The 21,166-nt window shown below is 32.0% G+C and overlaps 1 protein-coding gene and 1 pseudogene across 1 annotated transcript; both read left to right on the top strand.

Annotated features, from left to right (window-relative positions):
• Nucleotides 1-3,538: 3,538 nt before the first annotated feature.
• LOC114717139 (NAD(P)H-dependent 6'-deoxychalcone synthase-like) lies at nucleotides 3,539-3,937 on the top strand (annotated as a pseudogene).
• A 13,416-nt stretch (nucleotides 3,938-17,353) lies between these two features.
• Nucleotides 17,354-18,548, top strand: LOC114717164 (NAD(P)H-dependent 6'-deoxychalcone synthase-like). The gene is made up of 2 exons (XM_028902259.1): nucleotides 17,354-17,676; nucleotides 17,774-18,548. Exons 1-2 carry the CDS (start codon nucleotides 17,354-17,356, stop codon nucleotides 18,396-18,398), a joined length of 948 nt encoding a protein of 315 aa, XP_028758092.1. The 3' UTR covers nucleotides 18,399-18,548.
• The last annotated feature ends 2,618 nt before the right edge of the window (nucleotides 18,549-21,166 follow it).

Raw genomic sequence — 21,166 nt, 5'->3', positions numbered from 1 at the left:
TGTTATTTTATTAAAAAAACAAATTTTCGCAACAAAGTTTAGCTTATATTTTGAATTAGAGGGAGTATTTAATTTTGACATGCATAAGGGTGTTATAGCATCATCATCGTTAAATAAATAAAATAGTGCGATCTTGAAATTACGTTGGGTAAATCAAAAGTTCATCATTGATTACTAGATTGTAGAAATGCAAGTTCTTTTTATTATCATGTGCCTCCCAAGCAATCAGACTTGTTTCACTGTTTATAAAAGAGAAAAATCTTACTATCAATATCAGAACTTTATTAGCGAGTAATATGAAATACCTATATAAACACTCGTCAAGCCTTAAAGTATATATGTTTAGTAAGTCTTTGAAACCCAACGTACTTAAACTTTTTTTACCATAAACAATAATATTGTTCGTAAATTGTTCAAATGCATAACTAATTTTAAAAGGGTATTTGGATGGAACTAGACTATGATCTAAAAAATTCATTTTACAGTAAACAAAATAAATATATGAGAAGAGTTTTATCTCCACTTATGTGGAAGCACTTTTTAAAAGTATTTTTGGTTTAACCAAACACACCCTAAGAGGAAAATTGACTCAGCTGAGTTGTGAAAGCCTCATTAATTATTCCACGCTTCATTCATAGACTAACTTGCTGTAGTGGGGATGAGTGGGGATGAGTGGGGAAAGTGGGGATGAGTCTTGGCAATAAACACTGTACTATAATGCTCATCAAATTCTAACTGTTCAGATTTAATATGAACAATCAATATTTAATTTTAAAAATTTTTGCTTTTAAAATTTTTTTTCCTTTAAATGGTATTTAATGAAAATGAATACAATGTATTGATTTCTTAATTGTAGGTTTCTTAAAAACTAATTTTTTAAGTAAAAATCATTAATTGAAAATTTTAAATCAAGACTATTAAAATCATATTTGAATGATGTAGATTTCAACACAATAATAAGTATATCATAATACTCATTAGTGTGACGAGTAGCGAAACTAATTCTGAAGATAGTCTGCCTCATGTTCACGTATACACATTCTAGATATATATTATTCACTGAAAATATTAATACATAGATATGCATATATAGTCTCTCATTACATGTTGAAACTGCTGTAGTCATGATGGGAGGATGAGCTCCTATTTTGACACGACAATGCAATTTTCTTTCTCAGATTCCATTCCGCGTAATTTTCTACTTCTTTTTTCATGAACGGGAAGCTCTCTCTCTCTCTCTCTCTCTCTATATATATATATATATATATATAGATATGGCTAAAGTATATATTTAGTCTTATAACTTTATGTAAGATTTCACTTTGGTCTTTTAAATTTAAAAAGTATACTTTTAGTCCTTTAATCCCAAAATTATTAGTCTTAAATGATGATTTTTTTAAACAATCATGGTTGTTTTGAATATTAAACTTAATATGTTAGTATTTATTAATGTTTTATCAATATTCAAAGCTTAATATTATCATTTTTTGTTAACAGTTTTAGAATTAGAGGACTAAAAGTTTACTTTTTAAAGTTAAGGGACAAAAATGAAACCTTGTATAAAGTTAAATGATTAAAAGTATACTCTAGCTTTTATATATATATATATATATATATATATTTGGGGTTAATATAAACTTTAATCTTTTATGTTTATCCTTATTTTGATTGTACTCTTTCAAATTTTGAGCCATATGTTTCGATCTCTTAAATTTCTTTGCAGTTAAAATATTAGTTTCTAGAATCCAATAAAAACATAAATTATTTTGTCCCACGAGGGACAAAAACCTGTAGTTCAAAATTTGAGAAATTAAAACTAAAATGAAGACAAATTTGAAGCAATAAATATTATATTAACCGATTTATTAATATTAATATATATATATATATATATATATATATATATAACAAATAACTTGAAAGAAGGACGAGGTTATATCTTCCTTTCCCTGGTGAGAGAAGACAAACGGTCTATAGTAATAATCCAATCTAGCCATGATTACGAACTTCTCTGATTATATTGATGCATGGGTGATTCAACGAGTATTCACAATGTCGTAGGAGCAAAAAGGCTACAGACTCTTACTTTCTGGCAGTTAATTAATTAATCTCATCGATCTGGTCCAACTTTGATGGGAATTCCCAAACTTAATTAGCATTATAATTTCCCCTGATGACTTGTTTTGCCCGGCCACGAAACATTTATAAGCGTTGAAAAACTGGTTCATGTAATTGAAGATAATGTCGTACGGGAGAGAAAATGGTGCATGGCATCAGTGGGAATGAGGAACATCCTACAAGTAGGGGTGGAAATAGACCAGGCGGCCTGTCAATGGCCTGGCCTGGTCTATTTAGGTATTAGATCAGGCTCAGGCCTGTAAAAATGCCTGTTTACTTTATTAGGCCAGGCTCAAGCCTGATAGTGAGCCTATTAGGCCTGTCAGGCGGCCTGGGCCTGTTTTTTTTTTTTTGAGGTTAAAATTACAAATTGATAGGAGGGAATATGCTATTCTGATTGGTTAATTGAGAAAACTTCATTCACATAAATGTGTTATCTAGAGCCTATTGCATGCTTCATTTCATTTCCATTCTCTATAATAAAAATAATTAATGTATGTATAATGACACATATTTGAACAGAGAAAGAAAACATAAGTGTATTAAAAAAATAAAATAAAAGCATCATTCATTTATTTGATTCATGCTTTTCATATTAATCTTATATAAAATATATATATATATATATAATTGACCTATTATGTTTTAGACCATATATGTGTGTGCTCAATTTAATTCTTATTATAATAGTTACTTAATTAATTTAAATAAATAAATAAACTATAATAATTGTAACATGTTTTTTTAAAACAACCATGTGTAACAACAGAATCAAATATTATTTTATTAGTAAATTAGTTTGAATAAATGATAAATTTAAAATATAAAAGGGATTAAGAATGTTTCATATTTTAAACTAGATCTAGTCATCAACTAATTTTTATATGAGAGATGGGATGAAGTGATATTTTTATATCAGAGTGAAATTATGTTTTCTAATAATTTTTCATATTAGATTTTTTTTGGACCTAAGGGGACATGTTTTACAAATTGTGTTAATTTGATAATTTCTTTTTTTTTTGTATTTTAGATCAATTAGATTGAATTATTGTAATTTGAATTGATTTATGTGTTTTTAAAATTTGTTAAAAAAAAACAGGCCTCTTAACAGGCCACAGGCCTGATTACAGGCCAGGCTCAGGCAGATTAAAAAGGCCTTTCACAGGCCACAGGCCAGGCTCAGGCCAACAGGCCTCACCACAGGCCAGGCCTGTTAAGGGTGAGGCCTGGCCTGGGCTGGCCTGTTTCCACTCCTACCTACAAGGAATTGACTCAACCAACAAATGTTTTTAACTAATAAACTTTCCCCTTCACTCTCTCTCTGTCCTCCAGCATAAACTTTACTAGTACTAGTTATCCCTTACCTTGGTATATATTTCTGCTATATATCTTCAGGAGCTTTAGGGTTTAGCAGCTAAACATGGCAGTGTCTGAGATTCCTTGTGTGGTGTTAGGTTCTTCTTCCTCTGGTGCGGAAGTGAAGATGCCGGTGATAGGGATGGGTTGTGCACCAGACTTGACCGGCAAGCATGCCGACAATAAGGAAGCCTTGGTGGAAGCCATAAGACAGGGCTACAGACACTCTGACACTGCCTCTGTTTATGGCTCCGAGGCTGCCCTCGGCGAAGCCATTAAGGAAGCTCTTCAGCTTGGCCTCGTCTCCTCCAGACAACACCTCTTCGTCACCTCCAAGCTGTGATGCAGCCAAAACCATCCTCATCTCGTTCTTCCTGCTCTCCAAAACTCTCTCTGGCCTCACCTCTTTCTCGCCGCTGAGGCAGGGAGTGGCCGGGGGGCCCAACGAGGCCATGGAGAGTGACGTGGTGAAGGAGATAGCAGCAGAAAGGGGCAAGTCAGGAGCTCAGGTTTGCCTGAGATGGCTCTACGAGCAAGGCGTGACGTTCGTGCCGAAGAGCTACAACAAAGAAAGGATGAAGCAAAACGAGCAAATCTTTGACTGGTCGTTGACTGAAGATGATCATAAAAAAATCAGTCAAATAAAGCAGCCACGTTTGATCGACGGACCAACGAAGCCTCCGCTTCCTGATCTATACGATGACGAAATATAAAGCACAAATAATATTTGATGGATTCTGCACAGCACAAAGATAAAATCACTAATACATCGCACACTACTCAGTTGATCCTGTTTTCAGTGTGTCATCATATAGTAGTAGTTAAATCTCTGCCTATTTTGAGCTCTATTGCTGCAGTTATGGATGTAGTGGGATATATAAGATGAATAAACTTTGAATATCTATCACTCAGTTAATTTGATAACAACTTTTGATCTTAATTCTTATGATTATCGGAGGTTTATATGCCCCCTAATCTAAGCTGGGCTCCTACAAGATCCCTAAACCTAGCCAGGAGGAAGAAGAGCATGTTAAAGTAAACGTTGGCGGCGCATTCTCACTGCAAATACGTTGTTCCTAAATTATCAAACATATGACTTCTTTTAAAACGGAAAGAGAAATAATGACTTTGCTCAAATGTGTGAAAATTTTTTTAACGAATTAATATAATTTTTAGTCCTTAAAATTTAATTTAATTTTAGTTTTAACTAATAAAATTCAAATTTAGTGTTTTTAATTCTTAAAATTTAAAATCATATTTAGCAGGGACTAATGTTTTTTTTTTTTTTTACCGCCAGGACTAATGTTTATTGGCAGAGTGAATTTGAAGTACTAAAAATACTAATTTTAAATTTTGGAGTCCAAAGTCAAAATCAAATCATCAATGAATCCATCAAATTTCAAAACTAAATATTGTATCAAGCCTCCGTAGATTTACGCCTTTAACTGGTAGGCGTACGTAATAGAGACGCACCCTTTTGTTTTTTTGAAAATGACATTAAAGTCCCACAGAACCAAAAATACAGCAATAAGGTCCCCTGAAATGTCATAATTGTTTTGAAGTCCCAAAGGGATTTAAATGCAATTTTCAGAATCTTGAAATGACTCTCTTGCCCTAGCTATCAGAAACAAAGACGGTGAGCTGGGTGAGGAGTTTTCCGCGCAGTATGGTTGAGAGAGAAGACGTTGGGAAAGAAGGAAGGAGCCATTGATGATGAAGTATCTTCTTCATTATCATTAGTGAACTCTTTCATGTGAATCTCCACAAATCTTCAGGTCTGGAACTTTCTTTCCTCTCCTCTCCTACCTTTCTTGACATATTGTACATTTGTTTGGAAATGGGAAATCAGAAAATTATTTTTGCCTTTGGTACTACAAAACTTTTGTTTTTGGTGTAGGATTCGCAAGTTAATCAATGAAAAATCTGTGTTTTTGGTTGGTGTGTGTTGGTGATTTAAGTTGGGTGTGTAGGATGATCATAGGTGCTTTGTTTTTGAGTTGCTTGTGGATGGTTTTGCTCTGTTCTGATGTTAATTTAGTGGCAAAGGAAGAAAAAGATGAAGGTTAGTGTGGGTAGAAACCCTTAGCACGAAATGGGATATTATGTTGCCAATCAAGCTGTGATAGTTGTCAATGTATGCCACGACAGTTGTCAACGTAGCTCCTTGACTTGTCAATCACAGTTGTGTGATTCTTGATGCAGGTTTAAATTACTGATAGCGAGTACGCCTGGAAAGTATCTATTTTGCTTTGTTCACGTAGGGGAAAAGTTTATAAATGATGAAAAAGATATGAGATATGTGGGAGATAGTGTAAAAACAACAAATACAAAGGAGGGCACAAGTTATGAAGAATTGAAGGAAACTATATCATCAATTGCTGGAAAAAAAAAACAACTCATTTCTTTTGAAATTCTCAGTTGTGTATAGCTCAACAGCACCTAGCATAGAAATTAACAACCTGAGTTATCCAAAATAACAAGTAATATAACAGGAGTTAATGACAAGTGATATAACAATTTCATAACAAATGAATGTGTGGATATTAACAATTGGCATTTAAAATTTTTATAACTGAAGGTGTCATTTATTTATAATGTTAAGTAATATTTGCATTAAAATATAATTATTAAGAAAAGGTGTTACTCAAATTTATGTTCAATTGATAAGGGATAGTGCCTTCATTAAAAAGTCACAATACTCCATTAGCAAGTCACAGTGCCAATAGTGGCAAGTTATAGTGTCATTATTGACAAGTCAATGTGTCACTATTGATAACTGATAATCCGCTGCGACGTCTGATCATATCCGCCGCGGCTCCCCCATCTATCCCAAGGAGCTGTCATTCTGTGTAAGGCGCCATGGCACTTGATCATATCCGCTGAGACGCCCAACCCTTTCAAGAAGTTATTTGGCGAATAACAAGTCACAGTGCTATCATTGACAAGTCAGTGTGTCACTATTGATAAATCATAATGCTACTATTAACAAGTCATAGTGCTACCATTAACAAGTCATAGTGCCACCATTGACAAGTCACAGTGCCACCATTGACAAGTCACAGTACCACCATTGACACTTCACTAATAATGATTATATATGATGATATAACCAAAATATAATATGACAAGGAGAGGATGAAGCAAAACCTGCAAATCTTCGACTGGTCGTTGAGTGAAGATGATCATAAGAAAATCAGTCAAATAAAGCAGCAACGTTTGATCGATGGACCCACGAAGCCTCCGCTTCCAGATCTGTACGATGACCAAATATAAAGTACAAATAATATCTGATGGATTCTGCACAGCACAAAGATAAAACCACCAAGACATCGCACTATTCAGTTGATCCTGCTTTCAGTGTGTTATCATACAGTGGTTGTTGGATATTTGCTTATTATGAGCTCTGTTACTGCAGTTATGGATATATAAGATGAATAAACTTTGAAAATCTATCACTCGTAGTTAAATTGAATACGACTTTTGATCTCAATTCTTATGATTATCGGAGGTTTATATGCCCCCTAATCTAAGCCGGGCTCCGACAAGATTCCTAAACCCGGCCAGGGAAGGCGAGCATGTGGCGGAGTAGTGGAGGCGGCCGGAGGAAGAGTAAATTTATGTAGCCGCCTAAGCAATTCCACGCGTCATTCGTAGACTTACCTGCAGGCTGCATATGCATATCAAAGTCTCCCACGTTTGATGTAACGACAATGGGGAAAAAGATCTCCCGCGCGCATGCGCGCAGACATACATTCTAGAATCCATTGAGATTGATACGTATATCTGTATATACAAGTCTCGCGTTAGGTGTGGAAACTTGTGTAGTTACGATGGAAGGATGAGCTGGTATTTTGACAAGATAATGCAATTTCTTTTTTCAGGTTTCATTCCGTGTAATTTTCCATATTGTGAGTTTTTAATAATATTTACAGAAATTAAACATGTTTGTTAAATTTAACTAATTTCTCCTAAAATGTCAAAGAAGGCCAGTGCATTAACTAATTGGGACGACCCTAGGGTCCTAACATAAAACTTTTATACTTCCTCTTATTTTTAATATAAAATTCAATTGACCTATTTAAAAAATTTTATAAATTAATAAATTATCTTAAATTATTTATATTTATCGTTTTTTCTGAATTAATTTGTTATTCGTATAAATTGATATATAATCTAATGGCACACTGAAATATTTTTAAATGATCATATAACATATACTATAATTAAATAATTTAATAAATTTTTTAATATATTCAAATTAACTAACTAGATTTTATATTAAAGACTAGAAGTAATATAAAGCCACAGAAGGTAACATTTTTTTTTCCTTAGGAATATTCGAAAAAATTGGAACGTTAGAAAGAAGACAAGCACAACCAGGCTCATGGATGGCACGCAGAAATCCAGAAACGGAGATCCGATTCTTGTAAGCTAAGGTTTCTAACTTAGCAAGAATAATTACAACATAACCAAGTTTAGGCTTCCGCCAATCAGTAACAACACTACTACAAAATATATATTGATTTAGTATACGTTTGGTCCTTTAACTTTACATGAGATTTCACTTTGGTCCCTTAACTTTAAAAAGTAAACTTTTAGTTCTCTAAATTTAGAATTGTTAACAAAAAACGATGATATTGGGTTCTTGATGAATGTTAATAAAACATTACTAAATGTTATAATATTAAATTTAATTTTCAAAATAACCATGATTGTTACAAAAAATCATCATTTAATATTAACAATTTTAGGGTTAAAGGACTAAAAATATACTTTTTAAAGTTAAAGAATCAAATTGAAACTTTAAATAAAGTTAAAAGACTAAATGTATACTTTAACCATATATTTTACGTCTCTCTTTTTGTCAGTTTTTAAAAACAGAGAAAAAAATATTATTATTTTTGTCTATTATAAAAAAAAATAGATGAGTATATTCTAACATATTTGTCTGTTACATAATAATAGACGCATATATGTAACATATTCGTCTATTCACCAAAACAACAAATATATTTGGCATATACTCGTCTATTGGGTGGGGCAAAACTAATAAACTTTTTCACCCCGTTTATATATTCCATTGAACATCGATTAGATGACATCCATTTTTTATCCTTGTCTTCAACTTATTATAAATAAATAGTTAAATACATAATTATTATTATATCTATTAATACTTTTAATATTTTTTATATTTATTTAAAAATAAAATGGGCAGCATGATGGCTTAAAAATGCAAGTTTTCTGGGTTCAACCCATCTCTTTTAACTATAATCAACTAATTAATCCAGCACAACTTAATGATTTTTCACAACTATAAACAACAACAACAACAACAAAAAATCATATTTGCCAACATATGTCAAATCTAAAATAAAAAGCATTAAAAGCTAATGGATTAAATATTTAGACCATTCTAACATATGATTCCACCTAAAATAGAAAATAGAAAAACATAACTATCACATATTTTCACATGTAATAACCTGATAACAATTAATCCTATCTCATTAATTTTCCAACATATTTCAAGTTTTTACCAAGGAACAATTTTACAAAATTTAACCAACTAAAATAAAAAATATTAAGCAAATTCACATATTTATCACTAACAAACTTAAATTTGTAAGCTTTTAAATAATTTAGCTGGAAAAAAAATACTTACAGTGTATTATAGACTAACTTGAATTATATTGAGAGTTCTGTCAAAAAAAAAACGTTAAATAAAAGTGGAGAGGGGGAAGAGGGGTACGGTAAGGGTAAAAGGAATGGGGATGGGGATGGATTAGGAAAGTGGGTACGGGAAAAGGATGGGGATCGTGGGTTTGGATGGGGACTGTGGGTGGGAGGTGGGATGGGAAGGGGTGGGGACCGTGGGTGGATGTTGGGATGGGCAAGGGGTGGGGGTGGGGACCGTGGTGGGGACAAGAAGTGGAGGTGGTAACGGAGAAGGACAAGGGAAGTGGGGAGTTTGAGGAAACATGTAGTGGTGGAGATGCCTGGGAAATGAGGTATGGCGGGAAGTTGTGGGAAAAAAGGGAGCTGAAAATGGTGTCTTGAAGCTGAAGGACAAAGATCGAGCTGTGGGTTAGAGTGAGGTGGAGCTATGGGTTTAGAAAAAGACAGAGAGAGTGAACTGGAGTTGTGGGGTATAATGTGTAACATCCTTAAAAAAAAGTTATTATTTCAAAAAAAATATTATATTATATTTTATTACTATTAAATAATAATATTTTATTAATATTTAAAAAAAAAAGGGAAGGGACAACACGTTGAGCTTTCCACCAAAAGCTGAACGTATTTAAGAGGAAGAGGAATTTGGGGGAAAGCTTTTGACTGAAAGAAGAAAAATATGGAGGGAGCATTAATGAATGAAGAAAAATTAAGGAAGGACGGTTGGCAATTTGAAGAATAAAAAGAGAGAGTGATCGCAAAGAATGGAAAGAAAGAGTGAGATGCGCAGAAGGAGAGATTGAGAGAAAAGAAGAGAAGTGTTAACAGTTTCAAGAGTCATACAAGCTTTGGGAATTATATAGGTACATTAAACACTTCTTTCTATTAAATTTTTCTTTATGAATATTTCCTATATATTTAGAGCTTTATATTAGTAGTATCATTATAATGTTTAGAGAAAATTTTGTGATTTGGGTATAGAGTAAGTATTGAGTTTCGAAAATATTTGACCGTAAGAATTTAAAGATTTATTATTAAGAAATTTTAATCAGTTTAGATTTGTCTATTTATTACCTATGGTATTTAAAATCAAATTTATTTTGTTGAAAAATTTGTCACTTATGATATATATCATATTTATACCGATTAAAATTAAGTTAAATGTATGTATAAATATTAATAATAATAATAAATTCTATGTAATTTAAGTTAATTATTTGTATGTATATTAAATTGTATTTATATTATTTGTAGATTATCTTGTACTTCGGAGTTTGTAATTTGTACTCTTATTTCTCAAGCTGTGAGGTTAAGCTTGGAGTAGAGATAACCGGGGTTAATTTATTTTATATACACGCTTTGGATTGTAAGGTGTTTATTATGTTTTTATTTTCTTAAATTAATTGTAAAAGTATGCCTGTAAATAAAATATATATTTTATTATATGACAAATTTTGGTGAAGTATGTTGATCTAATTATGTTTGAGTTGTGTTTTATTGGAAATTATGTTTTCTTGTAGTACTGAATTTAATATACTAATATTATGTTATTAAATGAAATGAAAATGTGTTATACTTTGTTTGAAATTATATCATCTTACTTTGAAGATTATGATATTTTGATTTATATTGTGACTATGCATGGGATCGTATGTGGAGGATGGGATTTTGTTATGTGGAGGATAATTGTTCTTGAAGCCCACGCGGCGTGCCTACACTACGGATCCCAGTGTTTGACTTTTTTGTTAGACCCCTGTAGTTTTTCCTTTTCCTTGGTCCGGAATTGAGAACGAACTCTTGGGTAGACACCTCTTGCACCATAGTCCATTCTTGGGCGGTGTAGGTACAGGAGGGGGCCTATTGCTTGATGTGAGTGGGGTGACCTTTGGCCGGGCTACTCAGCACAGAAAGCCCGGGTCCTTGTTAAGGAGTCATAAGGAGGAGCAAGGTGATGGGAGGGCATATTTTATTGTATTGTTGCATATTTGTACTTTTATATGAATTGTGTTGTGGATAGGGAGATATACTCCTTTTATGTGATTGTATCTATTAAAGTATCATTTATTTCTTAAACTATATTTAAGCACTACTTTACCAACTTGTCATCCTACTTGTATATATCATAAATTAATACTTGGTTACTGGAACTTTACGTTTCACCCCGCTATTCATCAATGCTTTTCAGGAGAGCCATCTAGTTTGGCTCGGCGTGAAGGGAAGCAACCAGAGGCATAGGCGAGCATAGCCTAGTAGTCCTCTTTTGGTTTAGGCATGTAATGTTATGTATATTGCCATCTTAGGGCCCACAATTGTGTTGACATATACTTTCTTTTGTTTGGATGACTGTATTTGATTGAATGTTGTTAAAATGGCTGAAGGCCATAAGACACTGCTGTATGTGATACTATTATGTATATGACTTGTGAGCTGGGTTGAGCACCCTATGTTTCTTGTGCTCTAAGTCTTTTTGGGATGAATGTTATATTGGGCTTATGGGCGGTTACTGTGCCCTAAGGCTTTGTTCTACGTTGTTAAACCCGTGGGTATTTTATGTATCCTGACCCACTTAGGATGTTTTCGAAATAGGTCAAACTCTTTATAACCATGGTAGTATTTTAATACTCTAACTCAATTCTTTTTCTACCATGGTTATCATTTTAAAAATGGTTTTATAATTATGTATTAAGAAAAGGTCTTTTCATAACGCGGCGTGGAAGAGTTGTGGGTTAGAAAAAAAAGAGGGAAAATAGGAAAAAAAATGGAAGGAGCTGGAGGGAAGGTTTTTGGCAACTGCTGTAGCGTTTGCACACAAAATGCTACAGCATCTAATCTTCTATAGTGTTTTGTCCACAAAACGTTACAGAAGGGATTTTTTTAAAAAAATTTGAACCTGCATTTTCTGTAGCGTTTTAATTTAAAACACTACAGAAGATTTTTTTTTAAAATTTTTTTAAAAATTGAATTTAGCTTTTTTTTTTTTATAAAAAACATAAGATATTTTTAATTTTTTTTAAAAAATTGAATTTATCTTTTTTTTTTAAAAACATAACAAGGGAAAATGGAAAAAAAAAAAGAGAAAAAATATCATTAGCAGGGAATTTTTATAATTTTTAAAAAATGCTTTAAGCTTTTTTTACAAAATTAAATAGGAAAAATGAAAAAAAAGGAGGGAAATGTTATAATCAAAATGCTACAGTAGGTGATTTATATACCTTTTTTTAAAAAATGTGTTACCTTTTTTGTTTAAACTTATCAAAGGAAAATGACAAAAAAAGAGAGGAAAGAAATGTGTCATTAACAGGGGATTTTTATAACTTTACAAAAAAAATTGCTTTTAGCTTTCTTCTTTAAATTGTGAAAATAAAAAAAGGAAGAAAATATCATTAGCAAGGGATTTTTATAATTTTTAAAAATAATGTTTTACATTTTTTAACCTAAATTAAAAATAAAAAAAAGGGCTTTCTACAGAAAGGGGGCTTTTGTAGCGTTTTCTATAGAAAAGGCTACACAAGTTTTTTCATTATTTTTCAAAAAAATACCTTATATTTTCTCTTTTTTAAAATTTTTTAAAAAAATGCTTTTAGTTTTTTTTAAAACTTATCAATGAAAAATGAAAAAAAATAGACGGAAATGTGTCATTAGCTTTTTCTTAATTTTTTAAAAAACGCCTTATATTTTTTTCCTATTTTTAAAAACTCGAAGGCCTTTTGTAGCGCTTTCTTTTCACGAATTATTTTTTTTTTTAAAACCTTCTGTAAGAAAGTGCTACAGAAAATCCTATACCTCCTGTAGCACTTTCTATAGAAAACGTTACAGAAGATTTTTTTTAATTTTTTTAAATGGTAAATCGACAGTTGTAGCGCTTTTTTGAAAGAGTGCTATAGCAAGTATCATACATGCTGTAGTACTTATTTAAATAAGTGCCACAAAATATATCTTTTTTTTAATAAATTATTGAGTACTAGCTGTAGTGTTTTCTTTTTAAATGCTACAAAACGGATGTTACAAATCAAGTATTTTGTGGTAGTGATGTTAGTTTACCTTTGTCTGTTTTAGAGATAGATGAATATATATTTATGTCCTGTGCCCTAAATTTTTTTCTTTTCTTCTTAACTGTGCTCCTCTTAGTCTTCACTTCTCTTCTCTGTTCCCTCTCCTTCTTCAGCAATATAACCTAGAACCCTTAGGTCCTCACCCACTCTCTCAGTCCTCACTTTTTTTACTTGTTCCCTCTCCATCCTCAACCATCTAGAACTTTCAACTTTCACCATCATTAGCTCGCCATTTGGCCCCGTCCCTTTTGCCCGATCCTCACCGTATTCATCGGTTTTATCTTCATCTTCGTCCGTTCTCCTTCGTCTTTCTTTAATCTCACTTCTCCCTTCACCAATGTAAACTACTACCTCCGGTCTTAATTATAAGAGCTAATTGACTAATTTGAGAAGATTAAGGAAGTAAGTTGAGTTAATTATTTGTCTTAAGTAGGTATTCTTTTTCCTAAAATATCTTTGCTAATCAAGTGTATTCGCTAGAACTACTATTGCTAAAAGGACTACTTTGAAAAAATATATATAGAAATACGAGAGACAAAATAGATTGGAATATTATATTTAGAACCAAAATAAAAGACAAACAAGATTTTATATTAAAGACTGGAGGTAGTATTATGGATAGGATATGGCTGCAGAAGCTTTTTCGTTGCTGGCGATCGAAGAAGCAGAAATAGACGGTGATCCTATGAGAAGACCAAAGCCCCCAACTTCGTGGACTTCACCATACTAGAGATTCGCCGTTCTCATGATGATCGCTACTGATTCTACTTGCGTGTTGGTAATTTATTTTCCTAGCTACATCCCATGAGTTTATTGGAAATTTAGATTTTCTTGTGATTTTAACTGGAAATTAGGTTTTTTGATCAGTCTGAAACAACTCTAAAATTTACAAATATATCAAGTCTGAGTGGCATGGACGAAGTTCAAGACCTCAGAGATAGCTTAGAAGCAGAAGTTTTAGATTTATATTAAGGAACATTAATAATTTTGAATGGAAATTATAGTTTGATATAGAAGTTGCTCTGAAATTCGATTGTGTTAGTATGAATCTGTGTCAGACTTGTATAATTTTTTATGCTTTTTCATCTGCAAGTCTGTGTCAGGAATTTTTTCGCGGTAGAGACAGGAATTGGTGGTGATGTATATTTTTCTCTCAAAAGAATTCATCTGCCACCTAATCCTCAAATTTTGAAGCTCTTTCATGTACAAGAGGTAAAAATAATATTGAAGATGGATGTGATACCATATTCTTTCCTGTAACTATTTTGTTCACCTTATTTTTTGTTACTTTTTTAGAAGAATATTGTGGAGGACCATGATTCCATCCTCTTTCATTACTATTTGACATAAGAGGGGAGAAATTTTAATAATCGTTTGTTTAGATTCATCGGAAGGGAAAGAAGAGGAGTCATTTTAATAATATCTTATTTGATATAAGAGGGGAAGGGATGGAATTATTCAAAAATTAACTATTTTACTCTTATAAAATTTAAAATAAATTTTTTTATTTTTTTATTTTATCAATATGTATGAGGTAATTTATCAACTTGGAAAAAATACTAGCCACAAGCACAACTCATTGAGAAAAACAAAACAAAAAATTGAAATCAAATTTCTTTCCTTAATGTTATCCTTGATTCTACTGGGTTTAAAAGGAAAATTACATTTTTACCATTTTTTTATCTTTTATCTCCTTATTTTTTAATTTTTAACTAATTAAAAGATTAAAAGATGCTTATTATCTAGCTTAAGTAATTAATACTACCTCTAGCTCTAATTATGAGATCTCGTTTGTAGACTGTAAATAATGTTTTATAATTAGAACTAGAGGTAGTATTATTCTATATCAATTTTTTCAAAAATATTATAATTCTTCATCATTTTTTTTGTCCCAATGATTTTTATTGTTTCATATATTTTTTAGCAAAATTTTAAGTAGTTTGATTTTTCTAGTTAAATTGTTGAATATAAGAGGAGAATGAAGTTGAGTTAATTAGAGTTATTAAAATTGTAAGATTGAGAGAGAAGTATAGAATGAAAGGGCTAAAGAGAGGATAAAAGAGAAATTATATTATTTTTATGAAATTAAATATTTTTTTCTCTCATCTTTCTTCCAAAAAAACCCCACTTTTAAAGTGGAGGCCAAGAGAAAAAAAAGAGGGAATGGGACTCCCTCCCCTCCTTAAAAATTGTTCCAACCAAACGAGGGGAGGGGGGCAACTCTCTTCCCTCTAGTAAAAAATGTTCTAGCCCCTCCCCTCCTTTCTGAAAATCCCGTACTAAATACAGTGTTAAAATACAACAAAATATTTCAGATACTAAATATACGTAAAATATTTTACGGTATTAAATGTACTAAGAACTATTTTTCGAGGTGTTGAAATCACTTAAAAATAAATTTCAAGATGTTAAACACGCCCGAAAATATTTCAGGATCCTGTTAAAAATTGTGAGAAAATCTTTCGTCATATTTTGACATGATTCTATTTGTCCCCCAGTATGTTTGACCCACCATTTGAATTTGACGTGTCGCCAGCCTTGACGGTTCAAATTAAATCTGAAGAGTCTAAAATTAATAATTTTAAATAATTATTTTTAAATAAAAATTATTTTCAGAAAATAATACTAAAAAATTAATTTTATTTTTTATTTTATACTTATTAAAATAAAAAAATTAAATCTGAATGATCTGATAAGTTTATAATACTCATTGAGAATGATGTACACCCAAACTCATACCCTTCATTTAGTCACCATTACATATTGATAATAATAAAGCAAAGTGTGTTTTCCTCCAAAAAAAAAATTACATCCCCCTGTTTTAGTTATTTTAAAATTTACGCACCTGAAAATATATCTTATTTTCCGTGGTTAGAAGACAAATGGTCTGTAGTAAATTAGTAATAATCCAATCTACGATTTCAAACTTCTCTATTTATATTGATAATTACGTGGGTGATTCAGTGAGTATTATATTCACAAAGCATGAGCCTCTCACTCAAAGCTTTATAAAGCTAAAGACTCTTTCAGCTCAAAAAAAAAAAAAAAAGCTAAAGACTCTTACTCTCTTGCAGTTAATTAATTAATTAATCTCATCAGTTCCAATTATATATAAGCCTTAATCCTTAATCTTTGGGAATAATTCCCAAACTTAATTAGCATTAATTCTAACTTCAGTTATGACTTGTTTTGGCCCCGAAGTTTTTAAGTGTTGAAATATTTAATTAATTATTTTTAAATAGAAAAAACTATTTTTTGAAAGAATAATAGTTAAGAGATTATCTTTATTTTGGATTCTATACATACTAAAATAATTATTTTGAATGAATAAAAATAGAAAAATAAATATGAACTATCCAAATGAGATATAAAAAATTCAGATCTAATAAGTTTAAAATGTTTATTAAAATAATAAGCATCGAAAACTGGCTTCGCGTCGGAAATATTACTCATGAAAATGTAACGACGGAAGTGTCAAGAGAGATGCATTGCATCGGTGGAAATAAATTAATGAGGACCATACTCTTTCAGTACAAAACTGGAGGTGTTCCAACTGAGTCGGCTAAAACTTAAAAGTCAAAAGTAACGATGCTACTCCATTTTTTCAAATTAAAAATTTAATTGCCCGCCTACCTACTACGTGGTATCAACCCACATATTCCTTTGGCAGACAGAAGGTATCAGGTATTTTTTTTTAATTTATAAATTATTTCATTAAATTTTTAGTATAAATATATTATTTTATTTTTTATTTATTATAATATAGATAGTTATTTTTTTTAGAAGGAGTATATACTAAATAAGAATACATTTAAAAATTTATTATATTTTAATAGAGAGTTAATACATTTTAAAATTTTTTTTATCTGTATCAAATATATTAAAAGTATCTTATAAATAATATTAGAGGCATATGCCGCCTGGTTTTATTTTGATCCCAACAACCAACAAGTGTTGCCTTTTTTTTTTTTTCCTCCCCTAACTATGACAATAAAGCTATTCAAATTAGACCGCCGGTCCACACTCAACACAACGCGCTTGTATATCTCACGGAACACTATAAAAAGCAGACGTTCCTCTCAACTTTCTCATTCACTCTCGTACATATTTCTCCTATATATCTTCACAAGCCTTAAGGATCTTAGCAGCGAAACATGGCAGTGTGTGAGATTCCTTCAGTGGTGCTCGGTTCTTCAACCGGCGAAGTGAAGATGCCGGTGATCGGGATGGGGTCTGCGCCAGATTTCACCTGCAAGGCCGACACCAAGGAAGCTATTGTAGAAGCCATAAGGCAGGGTTACAGGCACTTAGACACCGCCGCCGCCTATGGCTCTGAGGCTGCCCTCGGAGAAGCCATTAAGGAGGCTCTTCAGCTCGGCCTCGTCCCCTCCAGACAACACCTCTTCGTCACCTCCAAGCTCTGGTGTACCAACAATCATCCTCACCTCGTTCTTCCTGCTCTCCAGAACTCTCTCAGGTCTCACTTCTTTCTTTGACATATATGTTTCAGGGTCACAAATAATAATGGAGGACTTAGTTTATATGTACGTGTATATGTATATGTTGTGGTGCAGGACTCTTCAGCTGGAGTATTTGGACCTGTATCTGATTCACTGGCCCATCTCTGCTAAGCCAGGCAAGTTCGCGTTCCCTATAGAGGCGGAAGATGTGGTTCCTTTGGACTTGAAGGGAGTGTGGGCAGCCATGGAGGAATGCCAGAGGCTGGGCCTCACCAGAGCCATCGGAGTCAGCAACTTCTCCGTCAAGAAGCTCGACGATCTGCTGTCATTCGCCACCATTCCGCCGGCGGTGAATCAGGTGGAGATGAACCTGGCATGGCAGCAGAAGAAGCTGCTGGACTTCTGCAAATCAAAAGGGATAGTGATCACAGCGTTCTCGCCGCTGAGGAAAGGAGCGAGCAGGGGACCCAACGAGGCCATGGAGAATGATGTGGTGAAGGAGATAGCAGAAGCGAGGGGCAAGTCAAGCGCTCAGGTTTGTCTGAGATGGCTGTACGAGCAAGGCGTGACCTTCGTGCCAAAGAGCTACAACAAAGACAGGATGAACCAAAACCTTCAGATCTTTGGCTGGTCGTTGACCCAAGATGATCATGAAAAAATAAGTCAAATAAAGCAGCAACGTTTGATCCAGGGACCCACGAAGCCTCAGCTTCCAGACCTCTACGATGAAGAAATATAAACCACAGATAAAACCATTAATACGTTAATTGTCTTCAGTGTGATCTCGTCTTGATCTCTCTGTTTTCTTAGCTCTATTAATTACTGCAGTTATGTATCGGGATATGAAGAATTAATAAACTTTGAATATCAGTCGCAGTTAATTTGATTACAGCTTTTGATCTTCTGATTATTGGCCGGAGAGCTAATGTTCTTAACGATGTGATTAAACTCATATATATATATATATATATATATATATATATATAGTCAACTTGGAATGATATATTCATACGTGAGAGAGGTGCATGTATAGACTTGGAAATTACAGTGCAACTTCCTTGTGGAGGTAAAGAAGAATCAAAATGTTTATCACACTTTACAATATGGTCAAGGCTAAAGAAAAGCATGGAGTCCGTTTTTGACTGACTCAGTTAAATGTTCTTGTGATTGAAATATCCAAGCTTGCTGGGATAATAAATCTATAATCTAATTATCTATCAAAATCTTGATCGACATATACCCACCTAACAATAAGACATCCATATTTTGATTAAATCAATTATAAAAATTAATATTTTGATTAAAAAACTTGTGATAGTAGCTTACGAGATAAACATAGTTTTTGGTCTATACTCCCTCGAGTTTAAAATATAAGCTAAATTTTATCTATTTACGTTTATCAAGAAAATAGTTAAAATCAATTTAAAATAATAAATATGTAAGGTATATAGTTTTTTCCCCAAATATACCCTTATTAATGAAGAGAATAAGTAAAAGAATGCATTAAATAAATCAAGAAGGAAAGAGAATATATAAGGATAAAATTAGAAAAAACTTATTAAATGCTTAGATAAAAATGAATGTTATTTTATAAAAAAACAAATTTCCGCAATAAAGTTTAGCTTATATTTTGAATTAGAGGGAGTATTTAATTTTGACATGTTATAGCACCATCATCGTTAAATAAATAAAATAGTGCGATCTTGAAATTACGTTGGGTAAATCAAAAGGTCATCATTGATTACTAGATCGTAGAAATGCAAGTTCTTTTTATTATCATGTGCCTCCCAAGCAATCTGACTTGTTTCACTGTTTATAAAAGAAAAATCTCACTATCAATATGAGAACCTTATTAATGAGTAATATGAAATACCTATATAAACACTCGTCAAGCCTTAAAGTATATATGTTTAGTGAGTCTCTGAAACCCAACATACTTAAACTTTTTTTATCATAAAAAATAATATTGTTCGTAAATTGTTCAAATGCATAACTAATTTTAAAAGGGTATTTGGATGGAACTAGGGATGGAACTAGACTATGATTTAAAAAATTATTTTACAGTAAACAAAATAAATATATAAGAGGAGTTTATCTCTACTTATGTGAAAGCACTTTTTAAAAGTATTTTTGGTTTAACCAAACACACCTTAAGAGGAAAATTGACTCCGCTGAATTGTGAAAGCTTCATTAATTATTCCACGCGTCATTGATAGACTAACTTGTATTTGTATATCAAAGTCTCCCAAATGTGATGTAACCAAAAGGGCGGGGAAAGTGGGGATGAGTCTCGGCGATGAACACTATAATGCTCATCAAATTCTAACTGTTCAGATTTAATATGAACAATCAATATTTAATTTTAAAAATTTTTGTTTTTAATTACTGCAGTTATGTATCGGCATATGAAGAATTAATAAACTTTGAATATCAGTCGCAGTTAATTTGATTACAGCTTTTGATCTTCTGATTATTGGCCGGAGAGCTAATGTTCTTAACGATGTGATTAAACTCATATATATATATATATATATATATATATAGTCAACTTGGAACGATATATTCATATGTGAGAGAGGTGCAAGAATAGACTTGGAAATTACAGTTCAACTTCCTTGTGGAGATAAGGAAAAATCAAAATGTTTATCACACTTTACAATACGGTCAAGGCTAAAATAAAAGCATGGAGTCCGTTTTTGACTGACTCAGTTAAATGTTCTTGTGATTGAAATATCCAAGGTTGCTGGGATAAGAAATCTATAATCCAATTATCTATCAAAATCTTGATCGACATACACCCACCTAAGAATAAGACATCCATATTTTGATTAAATCAATTATAAAAATTAATATTTTGATTAAAAAACTTGTGATAGTAGCTTACGAGATAAACATAGTTTTTGGTTTATACTCCCTCCAGTTTGAAATATAAGCTAAATTTTATCCATTTACGTTTATCAAGAAACTAGTTAAAATCAGTTTAAAATAATAAATATGTAAGGTATATAGTTTTTTTTTTCTAAATATGCCCTTATTAATGAAGAGAATAAGTAAAAGAATGCATTAAATAAATCAAGAAGGAAAGAGAATATATAGGGATAAAATTATTAAAAAAAAACTTATTAAATGCTTAGATAAAATTGAATGTTATTTTATTAAAAAAAACAAATTTTCGCAACAAAGTTTAGCTTATATTTTGAATTAGAGGGAGTATTTAATTTTGACATGTATAAGGGTGTTATAGCATCATCATCGTTAAATAAATAAAATAGTGCGATCTTGAAATTACGTCGGGTAAATCAAAAGTTCATCATTGATTACTAGATTGTAGAAATGCAAGTTCTTTTTATTATCATGTGCCTCCCAAGCAATCAGACTTGTTTCACTGTTTATAAAAGAGAAAAATCTTACAATCAATATCAGAACTTTATTAGCGAGTAATATGAAATACCTATATAAACACTCGTCAAGCCTTAAAGTATATATATGTTTAGTGAGTCTTTGAAA

Source organism: Neltuma alba, unplaced genomic scaffold (genome assembly GCF_004799145.2).
Source record: "Neltuma alba isolate B1F8T4 unplaced genomic scaffold, ASM479914v2 tig00011709_pilon, whole genome shotgun sequence".
Taxonomy (NCBI): domain Eukaryota; kingdom Viridiplantae; phylum Streptophyta; class Magnoliopsida; order Fabales; family Fabaceae; genus Neltuma; species Neltuma alba.
The sequence above is the reverse complement of the archived record's forward strand: the minus strand, read 5'-3'. Positions and strand labels throughout refer to the sequence as shown.

Coding starts and splice junctions, on each gene's coding strand:
- LOC114717164 (XM_028902259.1), top strand. CDS start 17,354: ATGGCAGTGTGTGAGATTCCTTCAGTGGTGCTCGGTTCTTCAACCGGC. Junction 17,677..17,773: donor GCTCTCCAGAACTCTCTCAG/GTCTCACTTCTT, acceptor GTTGTGGTGCAG/GACTCTTCAGCTGGAGTATT.